At 36.3% G+C, this 22,762-nt stretch overlaps 1 protein-coding gene across 2 annotated transcripts in view; it reads right to left on the bottom strand.

The window, feature by feature from the left end:
• Nucleotides 1-21,345, bottom strand: part of trps1 (trichorhinophalangeal syndrome I) — a 168,476-nt gene extending 147,131 nt beyond the window's left edge. The window contains exons 1-2 of one of the 2 annotated variants that reach the window (XM_052136537.1): nucleotides 21,059-21,345; nucleotides 15,859-16,181 (exon numbers count right to left, since the gene is read on the bottom strand). In XM_052136537.1, the coding sequence (XP_051992497.1) occupies nucleotides 15,859-15,871 (13 nt within the window). In that variant the 5' untranslated portion in view covers nucleotides 15,872-16,181; nucleotides 21,059-21,345. The remainder of the gene's footprint in view (nucleotides 1-15,858; nucleotides 16,182-21,058) is intronic. The other variant, XM_052136538.1, reaches the window with a different exon arrangement.
• Between the last annotated feature and the right edge of the window lie 1,417 nt (nucleotides 21,346-22,762).

The following is a 22,762-nucleotide window of genomic DNA, read 5'->3' as shown; positions in this document are numbered from 1 at the left end:
TTTTTATGTAAAATGTGTGAGATGACACTACATATCATAGGAAAATGTACTTGCTGCTAACCATTTGATACATTTTAATTTGACATGGAGGAAAAGAAAGTAAACAAAAACTTGAGTTGAGGAAATTACTGCAATGAAAAAGTTCTCCTTTGGCAGCTTAATAATATCACGTCGCAAAGTAAGAGTACTTTATGCAGTGCATCTGTTTTGAAATGAAATGAATAAAGCACTGTTATTTTGATACGTAATGTTGTATTTAAAACTGAAGTGTGTAACTTTTTATGTGTTAAAATACTTTCTCTTATCCCAGCTTAATATGCAGAGACAACTGTGAGTAAGCAATTTGCAGGTTAATTTTCTCGATAACTTTTAACACTGTATTTCTGTACCGCTATAAATATCTTTTTTTTTTTTCCTCAAGTTTGTTTTGAGCGGCCCGTCTATAGGACATCATAACATTGACTCTGTTGCGTAAATTGGGCCAGAACTATCTGGTGTTTGACCAACAGAAGACGGGGGTATATTAAGAAAGCTGTTTGAAAATGAATGTTTATCTTTGCAATTCTGTTCAGTGGCTCAGAAATTACATACTTCGGCTTTAAAGTTGTGAGACTTCAATCAGGCAGTGCAGGTACTGACTGGTAATTCATATGGCAATGTGTATTTAAAGATACATGAGTTTTGCTGTAATCTGTTGAATTATACAAAAGAGTAGGCCTAAATGACTTAATGACTTAATGAAACATGTGAACAAATATTTCATTTTTTTTTTTTCATTTTCATTTAAGATCAAGTGTTGGATTGCATTTATGCCTCTAAAATGTCTGTGTAAACACACCTTTGATAAGAATAGTCTCAATGTATTTCTAAACTTGTTATATCTGCTCTGTTGAAATTAGGGATGCACAGATGGATTGGCCACCAATCATTATAGGATGAAATTCACTTCCTATGACTCAAATGATGGTCTCATAATTTAGTCAATCTCATAAACTAATCGGCCATGTCACAAAAATGAGAGGCTCCTTTAAGACTTCAACATCAATGTCATCACAGAGTGAGAAATGCTGGATAAATGGAGTAAGACACCAAACTTGATTCAGCAGTTAAGAGAATGATGTAGTGTGAGAGATGTGGCATGTATGAAAAAGTTGTGTACAGTATTTCGCATTTCACACGTGACACGGCAAAGGGAAACGGGTGCGTACTGTGCATATTATCATATAACGCGTGTTACAAGATGAGGTATAACTCAAAAATCTTTACTAAATAACTCCAGAGCAAACGGCATTAAGAAGCACCGCTATTTAGTCAGCAAACATGTGCTCTACCTCTTATCTCTTGCCTCATGAGAGAGTGTGTGTTCCCCTCATTAAAGCTCTAGCGGGAACAAGTGAAAGAGGAACTAATATTACCAACATCTGAGAAATTAAGAAGGCAGGGAATGCATTTATAAATATAATAATTTTGTATACAATATAAAATACTATAATATGATTTAGTAAATGTTGCTAAAAATAAATATAATGTAAATAATCAAATAGTGAATAGCCTAATAATATTAGATAATGACCAAAAAATATGCATTAAATTTACTTGCACCTATGGGTTATCAGTTTGACTTCAGTTGACACCAATCCTTATTCTTTATAAGGCTATCTATCCTAACATAGAGAACATTTTGTGTAAGCCTATTTGTAAAGAAAAGGCCTCAATCAAAATTAATATTTTTGTGTTTGTTTATTAACTAACCACACTACAGTATTTTTGTCAGTTAAAACAAGGCAAAAACTATTGTATTACCAACAGGTACATTTAGTTAACAGTGAGCAGAAAGCATACATATTATGACAGATGTCCTGATAAAAGGTTAAAAGATCAGTATCGGCTGATCAGATGACATGAAATCAGTAACTGGTATCGCCTGTAAAAATCCTTATCGGAGCATCACTAGTCAAATGCTGTCTTTAAATTTGCCTCAAAGAAGGTATCTTAGAAGGCAGCATTATACCCTTTGGAACAGCCTTTGTATTAAAAGTGCATCTACGATGCCTTAAAATGCTGCCTACATATACAGCTTACTAGGTTTTGGAACAGAGCCACAGAGTTTCTTTGCTGACATTATTTTTCCTTTGTATTCATCCTCTGGAGAGCCTCCAAATGTGATCAGATAAACAAACCAGTAATGTGCAGTTAGAGGATGTCAGGTATGTAACTACCTATTAGGCATCGCCTATGAAATAAGAGTCACTGAACATACAATAAGGGGTTTAACTTTGAGATTTGTCTTCTGTAACATTGCAAAGTTGTTGACACTACAAATCAAGGTAGAGGCAGGACCTTTAAACATGTGCAGATCACAAATATTTTAAATATATTCTTTGTTAGGGCCTGATTAATGACTTTGCAGATAAAATATTCTTTGTTAGTTGCTTCTTGTTCACGACGTCTGGCCTGTCGCGATTATTAAATAACCCTCTGATTGCGGTTATTTGATCTAACCACGGTTATTTGAGACAAACACGATTATTGGGCATTCAAGATCCAATCACATTTTAATGCCTAAATAAGGGAATTTTAAGCTAATATACTGTATAAATGCCATGAACGGTTTGTGTGTCTGAACTCAGAGTCGGAGCATCACTGAGTTGCACCGCGGAGGTCAACTGGCTCTTGTCCTGAAGAGCGTGTGACGCGTTCTAATACCCATGCTGTCAGCAGATGCTGTTCCATGACAATATAACTGAACAAGTAGCCTATGAACTTTGATAGTGAACGCAAAGCGCTCCGGTTTCACTTTAAACGATTGTTTAATTACAAATGTTCCTGGTTCATACACAATGAGTTAATTACGCGCAGTGACAAAGACACGACGCACACAACATCTATTTCTGTGGAGTGATAAAATGTTGAAACAAAATCTCAAATGTCTTGCTTCATGACAAATAAAGGCTCGTGAGTTTAATCAGAGCATTAAAATAATGTGAAAGTGACGAAATTAGGAAAGAATTTTTTTACTATTGCATAATATAATTAAAATGTAATATAAATATAATAAAATACATATAATAATTATTTTTTTAAGTGTAAATGTAAAATTTACCAAAACTGAAGTTGACTAAAAAAACAAAAAGAGACACCTGTAACGCCAGCTCATTTCATAATTTCAGCTGGAAAAAAACTTGACCAGACTGAAACATTTCTGATGTCTGGACTTTATCAGCAGGGGTCTATGATTATCCATAAAAAAAGTTTGATATACTGGTAATGAGTACTTTATATATATGAAGTTAAATTTCAAATTTTCACTGAAAATGTCACATCCATAATGCTGGAATTGCCCACATATTTTAAGTATTTAGGAATATTTTAATATTTAAAACATTATTTTTCAGTCATTCAGAAGTTTTTAAAGCCTTCAAAAGGAAAACATAGTTTATTCCTATTTTATTATCTGATTTATACATATGAAGTTAAATATGTAAAAATTACAGAAAAAAGCACACCTTAAACAATATGAAAATTAATCGTGAAAGCCCTTCATGAGACAATTAATCATCACAGCCCTAAAACAGACAATTAATCATCATAATCACTATTATATTTTTGACAATTAATCATCAGCCAAATATCATAATCATAACAGCCCAACCCTTGACAGATATACACAAATTGGGTTATGGAGGACACTTCAAACTGCCTAATCAAAAAGTATAAGTGTTTAAACATAAAATAAAAAAGACCAGCAACCTCTACAGTACATTTGGAAGAATAAAGTAATATGCACTGTGCGGTACTTCCTATGCAAAGGGAAACAGTTTAACCACACTGGTTGTACAAGATTTCTCTATTTGCTTAGTACAATAATTCTCTTTTCAAACGCTATATAGCCTTGGGACTGATTAGTCATCATAGCTGTTTGATAGAAACAACCACACCCTCTGATACCATCTGTGATCCTCAAGCAAAGGCTTACCTGTTTGTCCTTTATATCATGGGAACAGCTCTTGCTGCATTCTACACATTCTATCCCTCTTGAAACAGAACAAATTTAGATTTGGTCTAATTTCATATGGTTTCTTCTGTGGCTCTAAAGTGCCATGCCAATCTTTGCTTTTTGTTAGTTGTTTGTTTGAAAACATACTGCAACTTATCATAAAACGCAAATCGAAAGCAGGACCAAATTTACCTGAAAGATGAAAAAAGTGCTACCACAATCCAAGGGAAGAAAATTTGCCATCTCATTTATTCTCATCTGGATCATGAGCTATTTGGACTATTAGTAGAGAGAGCAGCCCAAACATGGGATAAGCCTAACAAGGCTGAAGTAAACTGAGGGCACTGGGAGAACCTGGCCCCATAAACTTTGATACCTTAGACATGAGGTCTGAAGTCACCGCTATCTATAACACAAACTCCATCATGCTGCTTTTACCAAAAGAATTAGGACAGATATCACAAGGCTTGTTTTGAGCACTGAGGCTCACCTGTGAGGGGAAAATCATTACAAAGTGAGCTGTACAGGCATGCCATAAATGGTCATGCAGCAATTATAAGAGGCAATAAAACATATTTTCTCTCAATTAATGCAAAAGCTTGTACACGCAAGTGCACGTGAGTGAGCGCAAGCATGCTTCTATACAACAACTCTAATCCTGAGTGGAGCTCTTGGGGTTCAGATCACACCCTAACAGCACAATAGACAAAGCTGATTCTAATGCCTACAAAAGAATCTGGTCTCCACTCAACAGCCTCCTATAGAGTCACCATCATCATTTCTGTCAGCAACAGCATGCAGGTCATTGCAAGCAGATTTACAGCGTAGCTAAACTGTATGGGAAAAATGAGTGCATTAGAGTGCTGTCTGGAGCCAGAAAAGAGGTGACATAGTGTTGAGTTGGCCATGGAGCACGTTCTGGAGTACCTGGGGTTTCTACATCATGCAGAGAAAAGATAATGCAAAAAAAGGCCCTCAAATTTTCCAATTGGAAAACAAAACGAAGTGAGATTTCAGCAGACCTGAAATGCTTTACTTTGACCAGAATTTAGGACGCAAGCAACGGAAGGTGTACAACACGACACACTGAAGAGAATCAGTGTTGTATTTTTTCACATTCTTTCCAGCTTGGTGTCACTGGCTCCAGTCCTCCACAGTCCAACTGTCCACCTAAATCTTCAACCCATGCTGCAATTGACAGAGTCAAACTGAAGGAGCACTAAAAGCAACTTGGCTCCAGTTCGGCTGGCCTGACCGCCTCCAAGTCAACTGGCCCCAACGTATAAATAAGAACAATATCAGATAAGTCTTGCAGGAAGCCTATAAACATTTACATTCCCTTTCAAGTGCTGTTTATGGATATTTTATCTGCTATCTGGAAGTTGAGGACATGGTGAAAAAAGACTGGGACATGGGGCGGAATCTTAGGCAAGTGGTGAATCAAAAAGGCAGCAGGACCTGACAGGGACCTGGGTCCATTGACCATAATAGGAGTTGAGAGTAGCGGTCTCAGATGAGGAACCAGCTCTCAGTTCTGTTCCTCGGGTCTGCTGGAAGAGTTATGGGCCAGTGTGGGTAAAGATGGGGAGGGGAAGGATGCCTGGTAAGATACTAATTCTATATCTTCCTATGACAAAGATGAACTGCAGCCAGCAGTGTTCATTCTGGGAGACGGGATGGGAGTTTTTAGAACTAGCTCCTTGTGTTGTGTTTAATAGAGTGGACTCATTCCTGCCTTCCTGTCCTCAAGACTATAGGCCTATCTGAGGCCGAGGGCAAAAGAATGGACCACAGATGGATTGTGTCTGGTTTGCGAACCCTGAAAGATAATCAAAATATTCTGCGATTACTTTGAATCCACATTTAACATAGCTTTCTTTTAGGATTTAAATCATAATTAACCCTTTCGCATGTACGATCAAACCAGTGTGATTATGCAAGGCTGAGCTCAGACAAGTACTATCAAACTGGTGCGACCTGCATTCATGCTTGTCGTTTAGCGTTTGTCATAATGTACCAGTTGCTCTAATAGTCCTTTCAACATCACAAATGTCTTTATTTTTATTATGTCAAAAACATTCAAATAATCCAAAACTAAAAGTATAAAGCCATTACCGCGTGAGCTGACTGTTTTGATACAGCGCTGGTAGCTGTATCAAATTTGATACATGTCTCGATTTTTAGAATCTTCTATGCTTCGGTGAACTCAAAATCTCATGCAGCATTGCATGTAAATAATATGGCGGCATGCATTGCCGGCAATAGCATTCACGATCGGATCTATCATAATCAACCATTATAAACATCTAAAAACCACATTATATGTTTTATAACATATAATCTAACCTTCAGTCCATTGCTATGATATAATCTGTCCTCCAATGACTCTATTGTGAAGTGCGCATTAAAGAACTCACGCTGAGGGGGTCTGTCAGTACAGGAAAAACTCACATGTGAAAAGGTTAAACAATTCATCTGTGCATAAATGGTTTAAAAGAAAATTCCAAGTTTAATAAAAGCTAAACTCAATTTACAGCATTTTTGGCATAATGTTGTTGGCACACAAAATTAAAATTAAAAAAGCAAAAATCGAAACTTACATTTGTATGAGGGTTTAAAGGCCAAAATGTGATGCTTACAATTTTGTAAAAGCGTTTACATTTATTCTTCTGAATCTGTTGAAACTTGTGTATCATGTTGGCAGCAAATTTCTTTAAATGTGAAGTTATCCAGAGGGGAACTGGCTCCCAAATTGAGCCTGGTTTCTCCCAAGGTTATGTTTCCCCATTAACCAACATCTTATGGAGTTTTGTGTTCCTTGCCACAGTAGCCTTCGGTTTGCACACTGGGTTTCTGAATATAGTTTTTATTTAATTACTTATTTTTAAACACAATTTACAATTGTATTTAAATCAAACTAAACAACAATGACTCATCGACATTATAGATATTACAGTTTCATTTTCTGTTAATACATAATTTTCTGTCAAGCTGCTTTGAAACAATGTGTGTTGTGAAAGGCGCTATACAAATAAAAATTACTTGACTTGACTTTCACGATCAGGGTTTACATCATCATGTTGTCATTGCAACAAAGTTGTAAAATTAAGCAATTTGAAAAGTAAGCGATTGTAAACATTGTAAATTCCTCACTGTAATCCAGATTTGAGCATTTTCTCAAGAAAAGAAGCGATAAGCCAAATTAGATTTTTGTGGTAATCAACATTATGCCACAAATGCTGTTGATTGAGCTTAACCTAAATATAACTTGGAATAATAATTAAAGGTGCAGTGAGTAATTGTTTAAGTTGTGAAGTCGTCTTGGACTTAAGGGGCATCCACATGACTCGGGACTCACGTCGAGTTGACAATGCTCCATTCAACGACAGCGTCGAGTGCCGCTTTGATCTCCACATGAAAGCACTGCAGAGAACATCTTGTTTTGATTTTAGTGTTGACATCACCTATGTAATGATATGTCATCTGAATTGTCCTGTAATACTGGGTGACACATTAAAAGATCAGCGGCATTGGGGTCAAAGCTGAAATTGTTTGAATTTTGAGCGCTGTAGTACAACAATCAACAGTAGAGCAATGCTGCACCGGGTAACGCTGGAGCAGATTCTTTACTCATTAGACTTCAATGTATTAACGAAAAACCTTCATACTGACACAAAGCAGTTTGGATGCAGCATTACAAAAACAATTATGTTTCTGTAGAAATACGCTACTCACAGATGGCCATGATTAATCTCTTCCGCAAACGAAAATGTCCAACAACAGGGGGGTTGTAGAGATAAAGTAATATTTGGCTGGTCATATGATCTCAATATATATCAGCCCCCATGAGGTCACCTGCTCCATGTAAAATAAAACAGCTTTAAGTATACTGATATGACTCCTCATGTATTCACCTTATGGGAGTGTACATGTCTTCGTCTAATATTTTAAAGAGGAAAAAAATGACAGGGAAAAAATAGCAGGGAATGCACCTTAAACTGTATAATCCCTAACATTTCAGCAATAACAGTCTCTAAAATCCCAATAACTGGTTTTATAACTGTTATCAAACCTGATTAGGAAATAAAAGCATCATATAAGGTTTTTGAAATACAGATTAATCTTAACCTCAACCAGCGATCATAATGTGGGACAACTGTGATCATAGAAATTTCTGAGAACTACACTCTAGTACAGTTACAGCGAGCCAAATAACAGCACATAGGGTAGCAGTAAACAGTAGCTCTGCTACTCTGTACACCCTCGCTTCTCCCCACAACAAGAAACTACAAGAAGCATCCACATTCATTTGAACTGCTCTAATCTCTCAAATAATCCCACTCTTACAGTGATGTGCATCCTTGCTTGACGTGATGCCTTTTGTCTCCTATGTTGTGACAACACTTACATTTGTAAATTGCCCTCCTTGTAGAGAATACACATCTGATAGCTATAAGAATAGGGGGCTGGAGAGAGTAAAAAGCCTCTGGGACTTCCTCTAAACAAATGGAGAGATCTTTTGAAGGCTCCTGTTTGTGTTTGCCAAAGATACAGTCAAGGCTCCTGTCAATGGCCTCCGGCTGCTATTCAAGTAGGGTAAATCTGCCCACCGGGGCATACAGTGACCACGTTTACAATCAGCTAAGAAAAGTTTTTTTTTCCAGGGTTATTGCAGAAAGCTTCTTTCCAAAACACCATGTAAATGAGAATGGCATTTTCCTTATGTCGTTTAAAGGAATAAAGAGAAAGTGTTTTAATACACCATGGCCCTATAGGACAGGCCTATAGGGCCATGAAAATGCATAAGTATCGTTCTTACATGTTTTTAAGGAGTGCATGTGTGTGTGAACAAACCAGATAACAAACATAATAGGATGCAGGTCTCCAGACAATAAAATGACTTAGGAGCCAATGGCTCCTAAACTGAAACATTAATGAGCAAAAGGCTGTTTTTAGTAGCCAAATCACAGAATTCCTCGATTTAGATTGCTGTTCAGTAACAGGATAGAAAGCCAAAGAAAAGGAAGACAGCTGATAACCCATTCATCAAAGGTTTAATACACAGTATATATAGTTGAGAAGATACATTTGCATTCCCTTTTGTCTTATAAATGTTCACAAACTTTTCATAATTTATCCAAATCTAAGTAATTAGTACTACTATTCAGAATATACATTATGCATATTATACTTTATGCAAATATCTGTATAGTAGTGTGTTGTCTTCTTGAGCATCAATGAATGTTTGCACCTTGTGTTATAGTTGTGTACAAGTCCCTCAATATAAGTATCAAAAGCTTGATTATATATAGTTGAAGTCAGAAGTTTACATACACTTTGGCAGAAGTTAATAAACACATTTTTAAAAACCACTCCACAGATTTAATATTAGCAAACAATAATTTTGGCAAGTAGTTTAGGACATCTACTTTGTGCATGACATGAGTAGTTTTTCCAACAATTGTTTACAGACAGATTGTTTCACATTTAATTGACTATATCACAATTCCAGTGGGTCAGAAGTTTACATTCACTAAATCGAGTACAAAATCATCTTTTCAAATATCTCTAAATGACATTCACTGAATTCCAAGGATAAAAAATATATTAATAATTTTATAGTTTAATTCGGTAAACATTCACTGCAAAAAAACCTATTGTAATCAATTGTAATTTTTGTCTTGTTTTCCATTGTTTTCCACATATTCTCTAAAAGCAAGACTAAATATCTTATATGTTGCTTCTCAGGTAAATGTATCTTGTTTTAAGTAGGATGTTTTTAGATATTTTTACATTTTTAAATATTAAAAATGTTATTCAACATTCTCCAATACCACTTTTTTCTTCTGCAGTATAGCTATTAATGTAAAAGTATGTTGTTTTAATGGAGTTTTAGATTTTTGGAAAAAAAGCCAAAAAAGACTGATCAAAAAGAGCTGCGTTTCGCCAATTTATTTCACAATATGATACACACGACACATAGGCTACAGTATATTATGATTCAATTTGTCGCAATCCATCATGTTATTAATCTAACTACAGCAAACATGCACAAGGACACAGGCGTCCCCATGCCAGAGGGTGCCTTAGTCGGGAGCAGTTTCAATCTCTCACACTTCACGTGACTCATAGACGTGGTGCGGACCGCACAGAGAAATTCCATTATTGTTGTTTGTTTATGATGCACGTCCTTATTATTTGAACTTTAATAAAGGATGCATTAAAGATATAATGTCAGGTTGTTTGCTTTTTAGATGCCAGACAAGTGGAATGCCAGATCCAGCTCTGCTTTATTTCACGATGACAGAGATTCTGTATTTCCTTATTTTGAATTTTGCCATTATAATTCCTTTATATTTTTCACCTGATGCTTTTTGCAGTTTAGAGTGCATCTGGACATGTGTTTTCTTCCTCTCCTCAGTCAGGTGTGAGCTGCTGTGCTCCTCTCTCGTGTCATCATTACAGTTTTATATGATCTCACTACAATTTTTAATCGACAATTTTTTATTTGCGACATTCCCGATAACGTTGACTAATCGTTTCAGCCCTAACGAGCAAGGAGGCCTACAAACCTGACTCAGTTACACCAGTTCTGTCAGGAGGAATGGGCCAAAATTACAGCAAGTTATTGTGAGAAGCTTGTGGAAGGCTACCCAAATGTTTGACCCAAGTTAAATAATTTAAAGGCAATGCTACCAAATACTAACAAAGTGTATGTAAACTTCTGACCCTTTGGGAATGTGATGAAAGAAATAAAAGCTGAAATTAAATCATTCTCTCTTCTATTATTCTGACATTTCACATTCTTAAAATAAAGTAGTGATCCTAACTGACCTAAGACAGGGAATATTTTCAATTAAACGTCAGAAATTGTAGTTTGTAGCTTTAAATGTATTTGGCTAAGGTGTATGTAAACTTCTGACTTCAACTGTATATACACTGGTGGCCAAATGTTTGGAATAATGTACAGATTTCACTGTTTCAGAAGGAAAATTGTACTTTAACTCACCAAAATGGCAGTCAACTGATCACAAAGTATAGTCAGGACATTATATTACAGAATCATCACTATTTGAAAAAAGTATTTTTTGATAAAATCGAGACAATTCCAGCAATTTCTTACAAGGACAGAAAGAGATGTGGAAGGCCAGATGTATAACTAAACAAGAGAATAAAGTACATCAGAGTCTTTAGTTTGAGAAATAGTTGCCTCTCGTGTATTGAATACATTCAATAACTCAACCCGACTGTCGCCAGTGGTAACTAGATTTTAAATTATTGTCACAATCAATTATTTTTAGTCGCATTTGCGACCATTTTAGTCGCAGTCTGGAGCCCTGGGATGTATCCCAACAGCAGGTCAACAGCAGAAAGAATTAACATTTCTTGGGAGTACAGTGGGAAAAGCACATACATCTATACCCATTTATAGTCAGCAATGTAAAATATCGACTGTCCTTCATGTTCGCCTATATGTGCTTGTACACTGTGGAAATACCAGAGTTTTACGTAACAGAGAACCCCCAGTATTGCAGCACAATTGCACTTCCATCGCATTAGAAAGTTAAGGAAACAAACACAGCAACAACTAAAGAATAATTGGAAATAAAGTGAAGCAACTGAAAATAAAATCTTATGCCATATTTGTTTTTTACAAGTGTCTTAAGGAAATTTTGTTGCAGTGGAGAACGCTGCTTATTGACAGATGTACTGTTTATACAGGAGTACAGTATGCCACACCTATACGGTGCATGAAAACGGTAATGCCACTTTCCTGCAAAAAGACGCTTTCTCACAATTAGCCAACTCCCAATAAGCCGGTTTCTGGTGTCCATGTAATGTAGTCAATGGCATATCTAGGACCAAGAGGTCCAAGGGACAAGGGTTGCAAATGCAGCAGATATTCATTGGCAGAATGCCAATTGGTTGAGGTAGCTGCATTGGTTTAGAATGCAGAAAAGTATCAAGTAATTCGCATCAAGTAATTCGAAGTGCATTACAATGTAAACCTTAGGTTTGCTTTACACTACAGCTGTAACATTACGCAACTGCATTAGATGAAATCTGGGCTTTGAACCAAAAGCGTAATATTGCTGTGCATTGACATTGTGCAGGCATCACTCAATGTGTGAACAATGTGGTCAGAAGCACTCTGTCAAAGCTGCTCATTGGATTGGCAAATAATTATTTTTTTTTTAAAGAATGGTGTAGGGAGGAAAAAGAGCAGATTAATCATGCTGTTAGCGATGAAGATTAATGTAGTTTGGCTTTTTAAACAAACAACTCCTGAGTGTGTGGTGCGCTCAGCATTACCCTTTCATTTAGAGAGGGTTGACTGGAGAAGTTTTGTTTTTGCAGCTCCACTGCAACTCTCAGCTCCCCTTTTTCTTTACCCCTTCTTTAGGGCTTTTTTTCACCCAACACCATATGGAGCAGGCCTTGCGGCAACAATCCGCTAAAAACAACAGGCCCGCACTCAACCATTCCCTCCTTTTTAACACCATGCGAGAATAAATTGTTCCCTTATTGTGCCAGTGGTCCAGGATTATTTTTGTGTTCTCGATTCTAATTAAATTAATTCGGTGTTAGTTTGGGGTTATTGCAAAAAGGTGCCACACGAGTGGTGGAAGAGCAGGCTAATTGGCAGGCGAATACATCCCAATCTTCACCGTTCGCCAGCAGGTTCCCTCCTCCCTCCACCCCAGTCCTCTCTCATTACTGTCGCTTTACGGCTGTCTCAAAAATATGTAATATCTCGGCTTACCTTATTCTTACAAGCAAAGATTGGAGTCAGACTATGGAGCAAGTGGTAGACTCATTAAGCATGCTCACGACTGACACCTCTCAGTCTACAAGGGCTCTGTTGTTTATTTTGCAGACCTGAAAAATATATTGATGTGGAATTTCCATTGCAGTGTGCAACCGGTTTGCACTACTAATTCCACTACCGAGACTGTCGAGTCTACGACTTTCAGAGCTTATTTCATACATTTAAAAAAAGTTCCTAAATGCCCTTGCACCTGCAAATGTTAAGTCATTTTCTTAGTGGAATGGTATTCCTCAAAAGGCACAAGCCAGACTGTCAAGAAAAGTGTGGAGGTCTGAGCGCTATATGGCTCATTAAGGTATAGCTGCGTCAACTGGTAAAACATTTCTATATGCTCTGCAAACCCAAGAAACCATGGACCCATATGATCAGACTTTTAAATGAACATTATGAAAACATTTGGCCGCTTGCCTCCCTCAGCACACTGGCACACCATACATCATGCAGGCACCTACTGGAGAAATATGCAGACCACTCAACTTTCCCCACTATAACTCAACAAAATTATACAAAGCAAGGTACAAGTAATAAGCATAAACCTTAAGTCATGGCATAAATCCATGTTTATACCCAAAAACGGGCAAGCAAGTCAACGAGATGTCCCAGCGCATAAGAGCTGAACCTATAATGATATAACTAAAGCCCGAATTGTATGTCTAACTGCAATTAAAAGGGACTGAGATCGGAACGTTGTCATTTAGAAAATATACTCTTTAGTGTATACACACTGCAAACTGCTAAATGTGTAATATACCTAAATCATAGTGAAGAATCATCAGCAGGCCTTAATAACAAAGCCATGAAATTGCATTTATAGGTTTAGTCTGGGCTGTATGCACGGTTTGAAGCTACATACATATAAAGCAAAATGTTTAGCTAAAAAGGGAGGGTATCTCTGAATATGGGGACTTGTAAGACTAGCACGATGTCTTGGAAACAGAGCAGAATTAAGCTGTTAAATCACGTTTGAAAAGAGAGGATTAAACAAAAACTAAAACCACCATGTACACATTATTGCAACTTCGCTCAGTAACCTTAAACATTCTACAGGATTTCAATTACTAAAAAGTGAGGATTGGAGGAAGAAATAATAATAATCGTCAAATGTCAGAATTAATTATTGACTTGAATTAAATACATGCTTTATGACATTAAATTATTTATTAGGCCAAGACATTGAAAAACTAACCATTACTATATTTTTTTTACAAATGTAATTAATACAACTCTGTAAGCCTTTTGGGCCCCAGAACCCCCCTATTAGCACTCAGGGATCTCAGGTGACCCTTGACCTAGAAGCCTGTGTCAGAGATCTGGGTGAAGGATCCACGGGGTTAATCTTACAATTCAGTCGCACCCTCCCCTCTGAGCTTCCAAGACCTACCAAAAACCATCAAGCAAAAGCTGTTTGCCATTCACACAAGCAGGTTTTCCCTGTGTTTAACATTACACAAATGTTCAGAAATGGCCGGGCACACGAGAGAAACCTCCACTGTGGCAGTGTTCACAAAGACAGGATCCCCTAATTACTGCTCGTTAAAAAGGTTGTTTTTATACATTTCTGCACAGGAAAAAAAGAGTCAGCTATGACACACTCTCAGATTACCTCATTTAAGAACAACTACTGCTCACAACCTAAACCAAAAAGAATGCGGCCATTCTCAGGAGTTCAGATTACTGGATTTCTACATTCACTGTTGTTGCATAATTAGGTAAATAATGAAATTTGCATGCACAGAGCAAACTACTCTACTCAAAATTAAAGAAATATTAAAAGTAAATATTAAAATGTTTGTGTTTCACATACTATTTATGATTATTTGTAATGTAATGAAATAACCCTGCAGCATAACAACATAACAAAATAATATTGTTATACATTATTATATACATATATTTTATTACATTATTACTAATGTAAACACAAATAGAAGCTAAACCTCAATTGAAAAGTGTCACGTTTTGTCACATGCTTTTGAGGGGCACCACACCAACAATCATTAACAAGAATTAAGTATTAGGTACATAAAAACAGAGGATGATAATTTCTAGCAAATTCTATCTAAAGTGGCACAATAAAATATTTGGAAACTTAGGTCACACTTAAAAATATCTGAATGCCATTGCATTAGATACAAAATATCAAACCAAGTAACAAATGCAAACAAAATGTTAGTCATTTTCTTAGAACTAACTTCAATTTTCTTTTTTTTACGTAAATCAATTGGTACTGAAAACACAAAACCTGAAAATAAATATTAAATAGTGTATCTTGAACATTGTCACATTCTTGAAAAGAGGCTTTTTTTTATCCAAGCTTTTCAGAGCCACCTCACCAACAACAGGTAATATTAATAAAGTATTGTAATATTAGTAAAGCAAATATTCTTTAAATAAATATATGAACATTAACAAAAACAGGATGATTATTTATTTTTAATTGTATCTAGATCTAACTAAGCATATCTTAATCGACATTCAGGATGTTTCAGACAAATCTCCAGAAAGTGATTCTGTCAAACCCTACATTCTAGAAATGCAGTGGCAGAGAAGAATACCAGACCACACTATCACCTGGTCCACAAACGATTCGCTCGCAGAAAGCCCCACATACTAAAAAAATATGTGTGGCCTCTCTTATTACCCCAGAGAAAACCGCATTTAGTAAAAAACAGTTAAAGAAAAGAAAGTCAGTAAATTCTACTGTAATAAACGGCTAAGCAGGGGATGATGGCCTTACTGAAGATCAAAGCGCTTTAACAGCTTGGGCAATCTAGCGGTCTAGATCACTGCTTGGAACTGCAGGAAGACTGGGTTAAAAGTAACCATAAATAAAGTTTTAAAAGCGAGATCACCCTGACACAACACCATCAAAACATCCAGCCATCGCAACAGGAGTATATCACAAAAGAAAAGAATTGTGCGTCTTTTGTCACAAAATCTAAATTATTAGTTAGCAGGCATCCAAACACAGTGCAACACAGTGTAAATAATCAGTGCATTTTTTTCAGCACAAAATCGCACATATACATACCTCTGTTAAACATTGGGTTATAGCATTATTACACTCAATTCCAACAGGGAGGCAGATAACAGAGTTGGCAGCGTATCCAAAGACCCTTCCCTAAGGAGCCCTTTTCCTCTGAGATATCCTTTATTCCACATCCATTCTGGCCTGGGAATCATTCCATGTTTTCCTGCAGTGTTCACAAAGTTAACTCATGCTATGTTGTCTGTACATGCGTTGTTTATGAAATGTGCCGTCCTGTACAGTACTTCCTTTTTCTCAGAAGACCTCACAGGTGTAGATGATCCAGGGTGCAAGTGGTGACCACACTACACAGCTATTCTCAATCACTGCAACGAAACAAAGGTCCACAATTTAGTTAAGCAATAAGAAAGTTTTCTGTCTAAACTTTTTTCATTCATTTTTAAAAGGAAAAACCCAAAGACAATCAGGCAAACAGCATACAACTTGATTGTGCAGTGAACTGCACAATCACTGAACAAAAAGTTTAAGGGGTTTTAAAAAAAAATCCCCTCCCAGATGTGTTGTAACCAAAGAATCATAAAACTTGGAATCTTGGAAGACACACAAATGGCATAACAGCAACATGGACACCATGGAGCCATGAGAAATCCTGTGTCTGACAGCAGGTTTCATGAATGGAAGCTCTGACAGTACAGGCCCCCTGGCCGACCAAATTGGAAACAGGAAAACAAACACTCTCAAAGACACCCCTCCCCCCACAAACCTTTTATTCCACTCATTCTATCCAACCTGTCTCAGGTTAGCAAACGTCAACTGCACCAGCCTCCAGACCACACATATGGAGAATGTTCAGCCACCATGAGGTGGAGATGAAAAAAAAGTCAAATGAAAACTTGTTTGTGAGGTAAGAGAACACACACCATGATAGAAAGGAAAAGGGAGAAAGACAAGGCTAAACTGACTCATCAGCGTTCCAGAAGGGCCAGTGTGAGGATCGGACACTCTAAAACTGGGCACATCAGAATGGGAAGGAGAGGAAGTGGGAACCGCTGGAGGATATGATATGAAAACTTTCATAAAGTTTCAAAGGATGGATCTATTAGGCTAACAAGACTAATTTGTAATCAAATAAATACATACTGATTTCAAGCTTTTTATAATAATGGGTCAAGCAAAATTAGCCCATATTATAAGCTAGTCTTTACGGGAACGGCAAGCAATGAAAAACTACACTCTGCCAAAGCGTCAACAATATGACCAATAATAATGTTGTCATTCAAGTTACTTCAAATTGTAAGCACAACACAAAAGTCAATTCTTTTCAATTCCTTCAAAAACTCTGTTTTTGTAAATGAGTAAGAATGAATATTTAGGGGAACTTTGATTTATTTTCTTTATTGCAGAGCAACCTACTACCTCTCTACTGGGAATACGAAGCGTTTTCGGTCAGCACCAAACTTTACCATATGTATGCTAACCACTAAAATATTACATGCCACATAATTAACCTAACAAGTGATGTCAGACTGCTCTAGCAGAGTCAAAATGGAAACTGAACCTTCTCTTATCTGTGGAAGTTGTTAAACAGACTTCACAGAAGTTGTGCAGGTCAAGGTTTGTGATCTATTATTAGCTAAATAAAAACATTACCCATTGAAAATGTTATATTAACAAACACATATTGAAGCTAAAGCTGTAATATTTTATAGGATTAATGAGGTTGCTGTGACATGTGTCTGATTCCCACACAGACAGGCAGCTTGTCAGAAAAAAAACGAATAGAAGGATTTCATAACAACAGATCATTTATAACAAAAGAAAAAATGCCGCTCCAGGTTAGATAAAAAAAAAATATCCAAAAATGCACATTTTCTCTAATTAAGTAATTCCTCATCAAATGCAGTGATTTCTAACCTGAAAAATCATGATGATGCTGTTTTGTGAGAGTCTTTAATATATCTATTATAATGAATCCTAATATCCTAACAAGTCTATACCACACATCCAGAGCCAAATAATCTTCTGTCCCTTAAAAACAGAATGAAATGCCTATAACGAGAGAAATAACAACCTCTGACTTGTAGCTTTTTTATTCCTGAAAATGCAGCCGTAAAAACTAGCTATTCATCAGCAGGCTAAATCAAATATATTATAAAAGCTTCTAAGGCCATCAATTATAAGAAGCTCTCTGTGCAAACCTTAGCATTTCATCAGACTCTCTTTATAAAACACTAATTTCTTGTCTCTGCATTTCTAACCGCCAGGGAAGGTGTCTCGCCACCAAAAAAAAAAAACATTATTTCTATACAGTCATTGACACATAATTTCAAAACACAAGCAGTGATGGTGGACTGCAGACTTGCCTGTTGCTTATAGAGCCAGAGAGAGAAAAAACTAAGTTCTGAAAGTGGCGATTATTTTAAATTTTTTACTATTATTATTTTAGAAAGTTTCAGATTCAAATGCACCCACAAAATACTTTTGATAAGTCTGTAAATTGACACCATGTGACTTTGTAACTTTCCTTTGCCTCTTAGAAAAAGTTACGTTTTTCAATGTTTGCTTGTGTTAAAATTTGGAGCAACAAATAAGTAAAAACGGACCCAGCAATAGTCATAAAAGACTAAATCATGCGGTCTGATTTATACTTTTCTATAAGCAGAGAAAGGTTTCAAATTATTATTAATTATTAAATTAATTATAAATTCATATTTTTTTTATTTATTTGGGGCATCAACTAATTTTGTTCCTTGCAAGCAAACACCTGGATTTAGTATGCTGGCGTGATCCATTCTTCATCTATTTCATTAAAGAAAACTCCCTCAATTCATTATCTCAACAGGCTTCTTATTCAACAGCACCAACGCCACATGAATCTGCCGCAGGGAAACAAGTGGCAAATCTCAGTGCGGAGAGAAGTTAGCCCAAAAAGAACTTGTGCAAACTGAGAAGCAATGAAGAACAAATGGAAGACCCCCACTGCTGCTTTCTCCCTCCACCAAGGCCCAAATTCATCTGTCAGCCGTAAAGTTCCTGACTATACAACGCTGATCTATTGCCTCTCTCTAAAGAGCTCACAGATGTGGAGTCATTTACATTTCAAATACACCTCAAGCTCTTCAATAACTTCAAATGCACATTATCAGACAACTCATGTGGCTTTTATTCTTCTGTTTAAACACAAACTGAATCCAGTAAACTGCTGAATGGATAGTGTTCAAATATTTGAATGCATACATTGCACAAAGGATGAAATAGTATTCCAAGCAGATGGAGATATTTTTTGTACAAGATTTGATGTCTACATTAAGTTTTGTAAGTAAAATTATTTTCTACTATTTGATGCACACATCAATATAAATATCAAAAGAAGACAAAAAAGTCATACAACTGCAAAAATAGTTGTTAAGCTAATGTGATTATGACTGATGATGACAAGGCTGAGGTTCTCTGTTGACTGTATCCGAAACTTTGTTTACAGTTGTGAGTTTCTCCTCTTCTCTCTAAATGATGAGCCGCATTTGCTTGCACAGGCTTTGTCATTAAGAAACTTTTTCTGACAAGAATGAATCCTTTCAGCGTGAGAGTGAGCATATCATTTCCAGACTGCCCGAGTGTGGCAGGTTTCACAGTTTACAGGAAACTGTCTAACTCATCTACTGGAACCAACATAGGATTTTGTATCATAACAATCAGATACAGGTTACGGGTTCAAGACCGCACATTTAAGTAAAGTGTGGGTGATTTTTATCAGATAGTTTCCACTGACTTAAACATACTAATGACATTCTAACGTGAAAGTGACTGTAAAACCAAATTAACTGGCAACTTCACCACAGTTGCATAGCTGTGGAACTTTGCAACAACCGGCAACAACTCAAAATCCAAACACTTTACAAAGTTGTTCCTCAGCTATTACTCCTATTGCAAACGTTATGGGACAGGAATACATATATAACAAGAAACACATATAAATAGATGATCTGTTGCTACCTTCTGCCATGAAAACATTCCTTCACAAAAGTTAAGTTTCTCTATAAGGATAACATTCACAAAAAGAAAACATTAGAGACTGCAGTGCATGAAAGCAGTAAGAAACAGGGATTTTCAAAATGCTAAATTTCTATATAAGTGCCCACATTTCAGATCAAAAACAAAGTTAGTGGAATTCCTTTCACTTCTTTTGAAAAGTTTCTAGAAAGTGATAAGCTCCATCACGCCACTTTGGTCACGCCACAAGAAACTTTGTGAACTACAGCCCCCACCAAACACGCCGAAGTGCGAAGGTTGTCCACGCAGTTGGTCAAACAAATGTATTTTGTTCCATTTACTAAAAACACTTATTAATACCGAACATTATATTCGTCTAGTCATAAGAAGCTCATTACCGCTATTCTTAAACTTTTCCTCTGAAACATGAAGTAAGTCTCCATCGCCTCGAAGAAATATTTAAGCAATGGAACACACACATTAGTGTTATTTCGCTACCTGCCTTCAAATACAACCACAAAATACCGATAAAAGCCAGTTAAGGTCTGTAGACTGTGATGTAAACAACCTGCACCTCTTTATATCTGGAAAATGAAGTGTGCAGCGCGTTGCCATGCCTACGCGTTTTCTTATCGAACATCAGTTACGGAAAGTTTTCGAAGTTTGTGTGGAAAACGCCGTTCCTCTTTAAGCATCATTTAGGCAAAAATGGTAACCTACACTAATGAAACTGTGCATATATATTGTTACGAGCCATATCGCTACTTTTGTCTTCACATAAACAGCGCAACTAAACACGTTGCGACGAAACAAAACCTTACTTAATTCAGATTTTACATTGTTAACTGTTACAGAGAAAAGGCAGTCTTTCTACGTTCTGGCTGTTCTCTTGCGCAAAACGCATTGCAACAGAACGAAATGGCTTTAAAGAAAATGGGAAGGAAAATAATCATTAAAAAAAAACCCGTGTCTTGTCTCTAAACATGACCCCACTACAACATGCTAACAAAACGCCAATTTCAATGTCTATTTTGCCTAAAACCCAAAAGCCATGCCGAAATCCGAGGAGCCATGCTCTATTTTCATTGAAAAGTAGCGCTCAACTGATTCATCAAATCCCTTAGCCCTTCTCAACCTTACATAACATTCACCGCCTAAAAGCCATCAGCATTCAGGAACTACAGATAAAAATTCACATCTCATCGTTCTTCTTGCCGTGATCGCAATGCTCATTGATTCGCTTTCTCCTTACCTGTTGATTAAATGGCAATAGTCTTTGCAGTCTGAAAGATGGTGGAGCTTTGGCGTGAGCCATGAACCGTCTTTGTGTTGTTTGTTTGTTGATCTCGGGGAATTATTTCTTTTTATGGGGATGTAAGATTGCGAATTGCCCCTGTACACGTGAAATCTTGGGTGACTGTGTTTAATAGTAAAAAAAAAAAAACCCGCCTGAGTCTGGAATAGAAAGAAAAGGAGGTTGGTTTTTGCAGTGATCTCAGTTCTTTATCAGAAATGTTATCGCTTGTCAGGACCTCAGACTCCAAGCATTACGTCAGTTTCAAGACACCAACACTATTAATATCAAGAAGCCCTTGCGGAGGAAAGCGCCACCCTAGAGCGCGCTCTCTTAAAGGGACAGTGACCACTATAAAAGCACCACCGAGCAACTTCACTACAGACCCCTGAGGCAACACACTGCGATAACTCATCGAAAATATAGGTGAGAATATTGCTCCTTTGTCAGTTAACTTAACAAAGCTCACCCAAATCAATGTCTAAATGCTCTCAGTGATCAGTAATGTAGAAGATCTGAAACCAAATAAGAAATGAAACATATTGTTATTCTGCAAACATTGTCATGCGGTAATTTCAGTCATTTAAAAATGTATTTAGGTAAATATAACTTGTGTAGATACTATACTGAGAAAAAAAAGATGTGTTAGATTTCCTTAAAATAGCATTATTGCATCAAAGTTTTAAAGTAAATTTAACTTAAGGACATTTTATGTCAGCACAACTAGAAAGCCTTTGTTAGATATGCCCAAATGTATCAGTTCATTCAACTTAATTTACTTTAAAAAGTATCTCACAAATAGTAAGTTGTTTAAAATTAACATTTATATTGTTTCTGTTTAATTTAATGGAATCTATAATAAATAATGTCTGAGGTCAGTCAATAAACTTGATTTCCAAAGCAATGCACGTGAAGCTGCAATTTAGCAATGCACAGTCACATACACATACCAAAGAGAACACTTATCACATTATGACTATTATATGACTATTCACAAAACAGCTATTTACAGTAAAACAACATCAATAATACTAACAAGAGCTAAAATCTCCATGAATTCTTAATAACAACTAATTAAAAATCACACATAATTTATTTTGGACCAAACAAGCATGCTTAAAATATTAAAGCGCAAGGGCTTATGGGTATTTCCCACAATCTTAGTTCTGTACTTTGAGTCGTTTGAGTTAGTAGTACATAAAACCTTAATTTTATGGATTTTTAATTCAAAGAAGTTTAAAGAACTAACAAATTATCCTACACAATTCTACAAATTATTTTTCTACGCAATAATCAAAATTAAGAAAAGCAAATATAAAATAAATAAAAATAAAATATATATGTACATTTTTGAGTAGAAATTATTATTTATTTATTTATTTTTTTTTTTTTTTTGCATATGTTATTGTTGTTGAGGCAATTATTCTTTTTTCTTCTGTGTTACTTTTCAGTGAATGTGTACAGTAACCTAACTTTTAGGTCCGTGTGTGTAGGTATTTAGTAAATATTAAAATATAGGCGTTTATGTATGGTCTTGTTGTCCAGGTGTTTTCTTTGTGCTGATCTATCCCTGATGTGTCAACTCTAAAGTTATGTTTTAAATGTTCCTCTGTTCTCATCCATGACAAACCATATGCCATAAGTCCAGTGGTCCATAATTAT

The sequence above is a fragment of the Xyrauchen texanus genome, chromosome 10 (assembly GCF_025860055.1).
Source record: "Xyrauchen texanus isolate HMW12.3.18 chromosome 10, RBS_HiC_50CHRs, whole genome shotgun sequence".
Classification (NCBI taxonomy): domain Eukaryota; kingdom Metazoa; phylum Chordata; class Actinopteri; order Cypriniformes; family Catostomidae; genus Xyrauchen; species Xyrauchen texanus.
The sequence above is the reverse complement of the archived record's forward strand: the minus strand, read 5'-3'. Positions and strand labels throughout refer to the sequence as shown.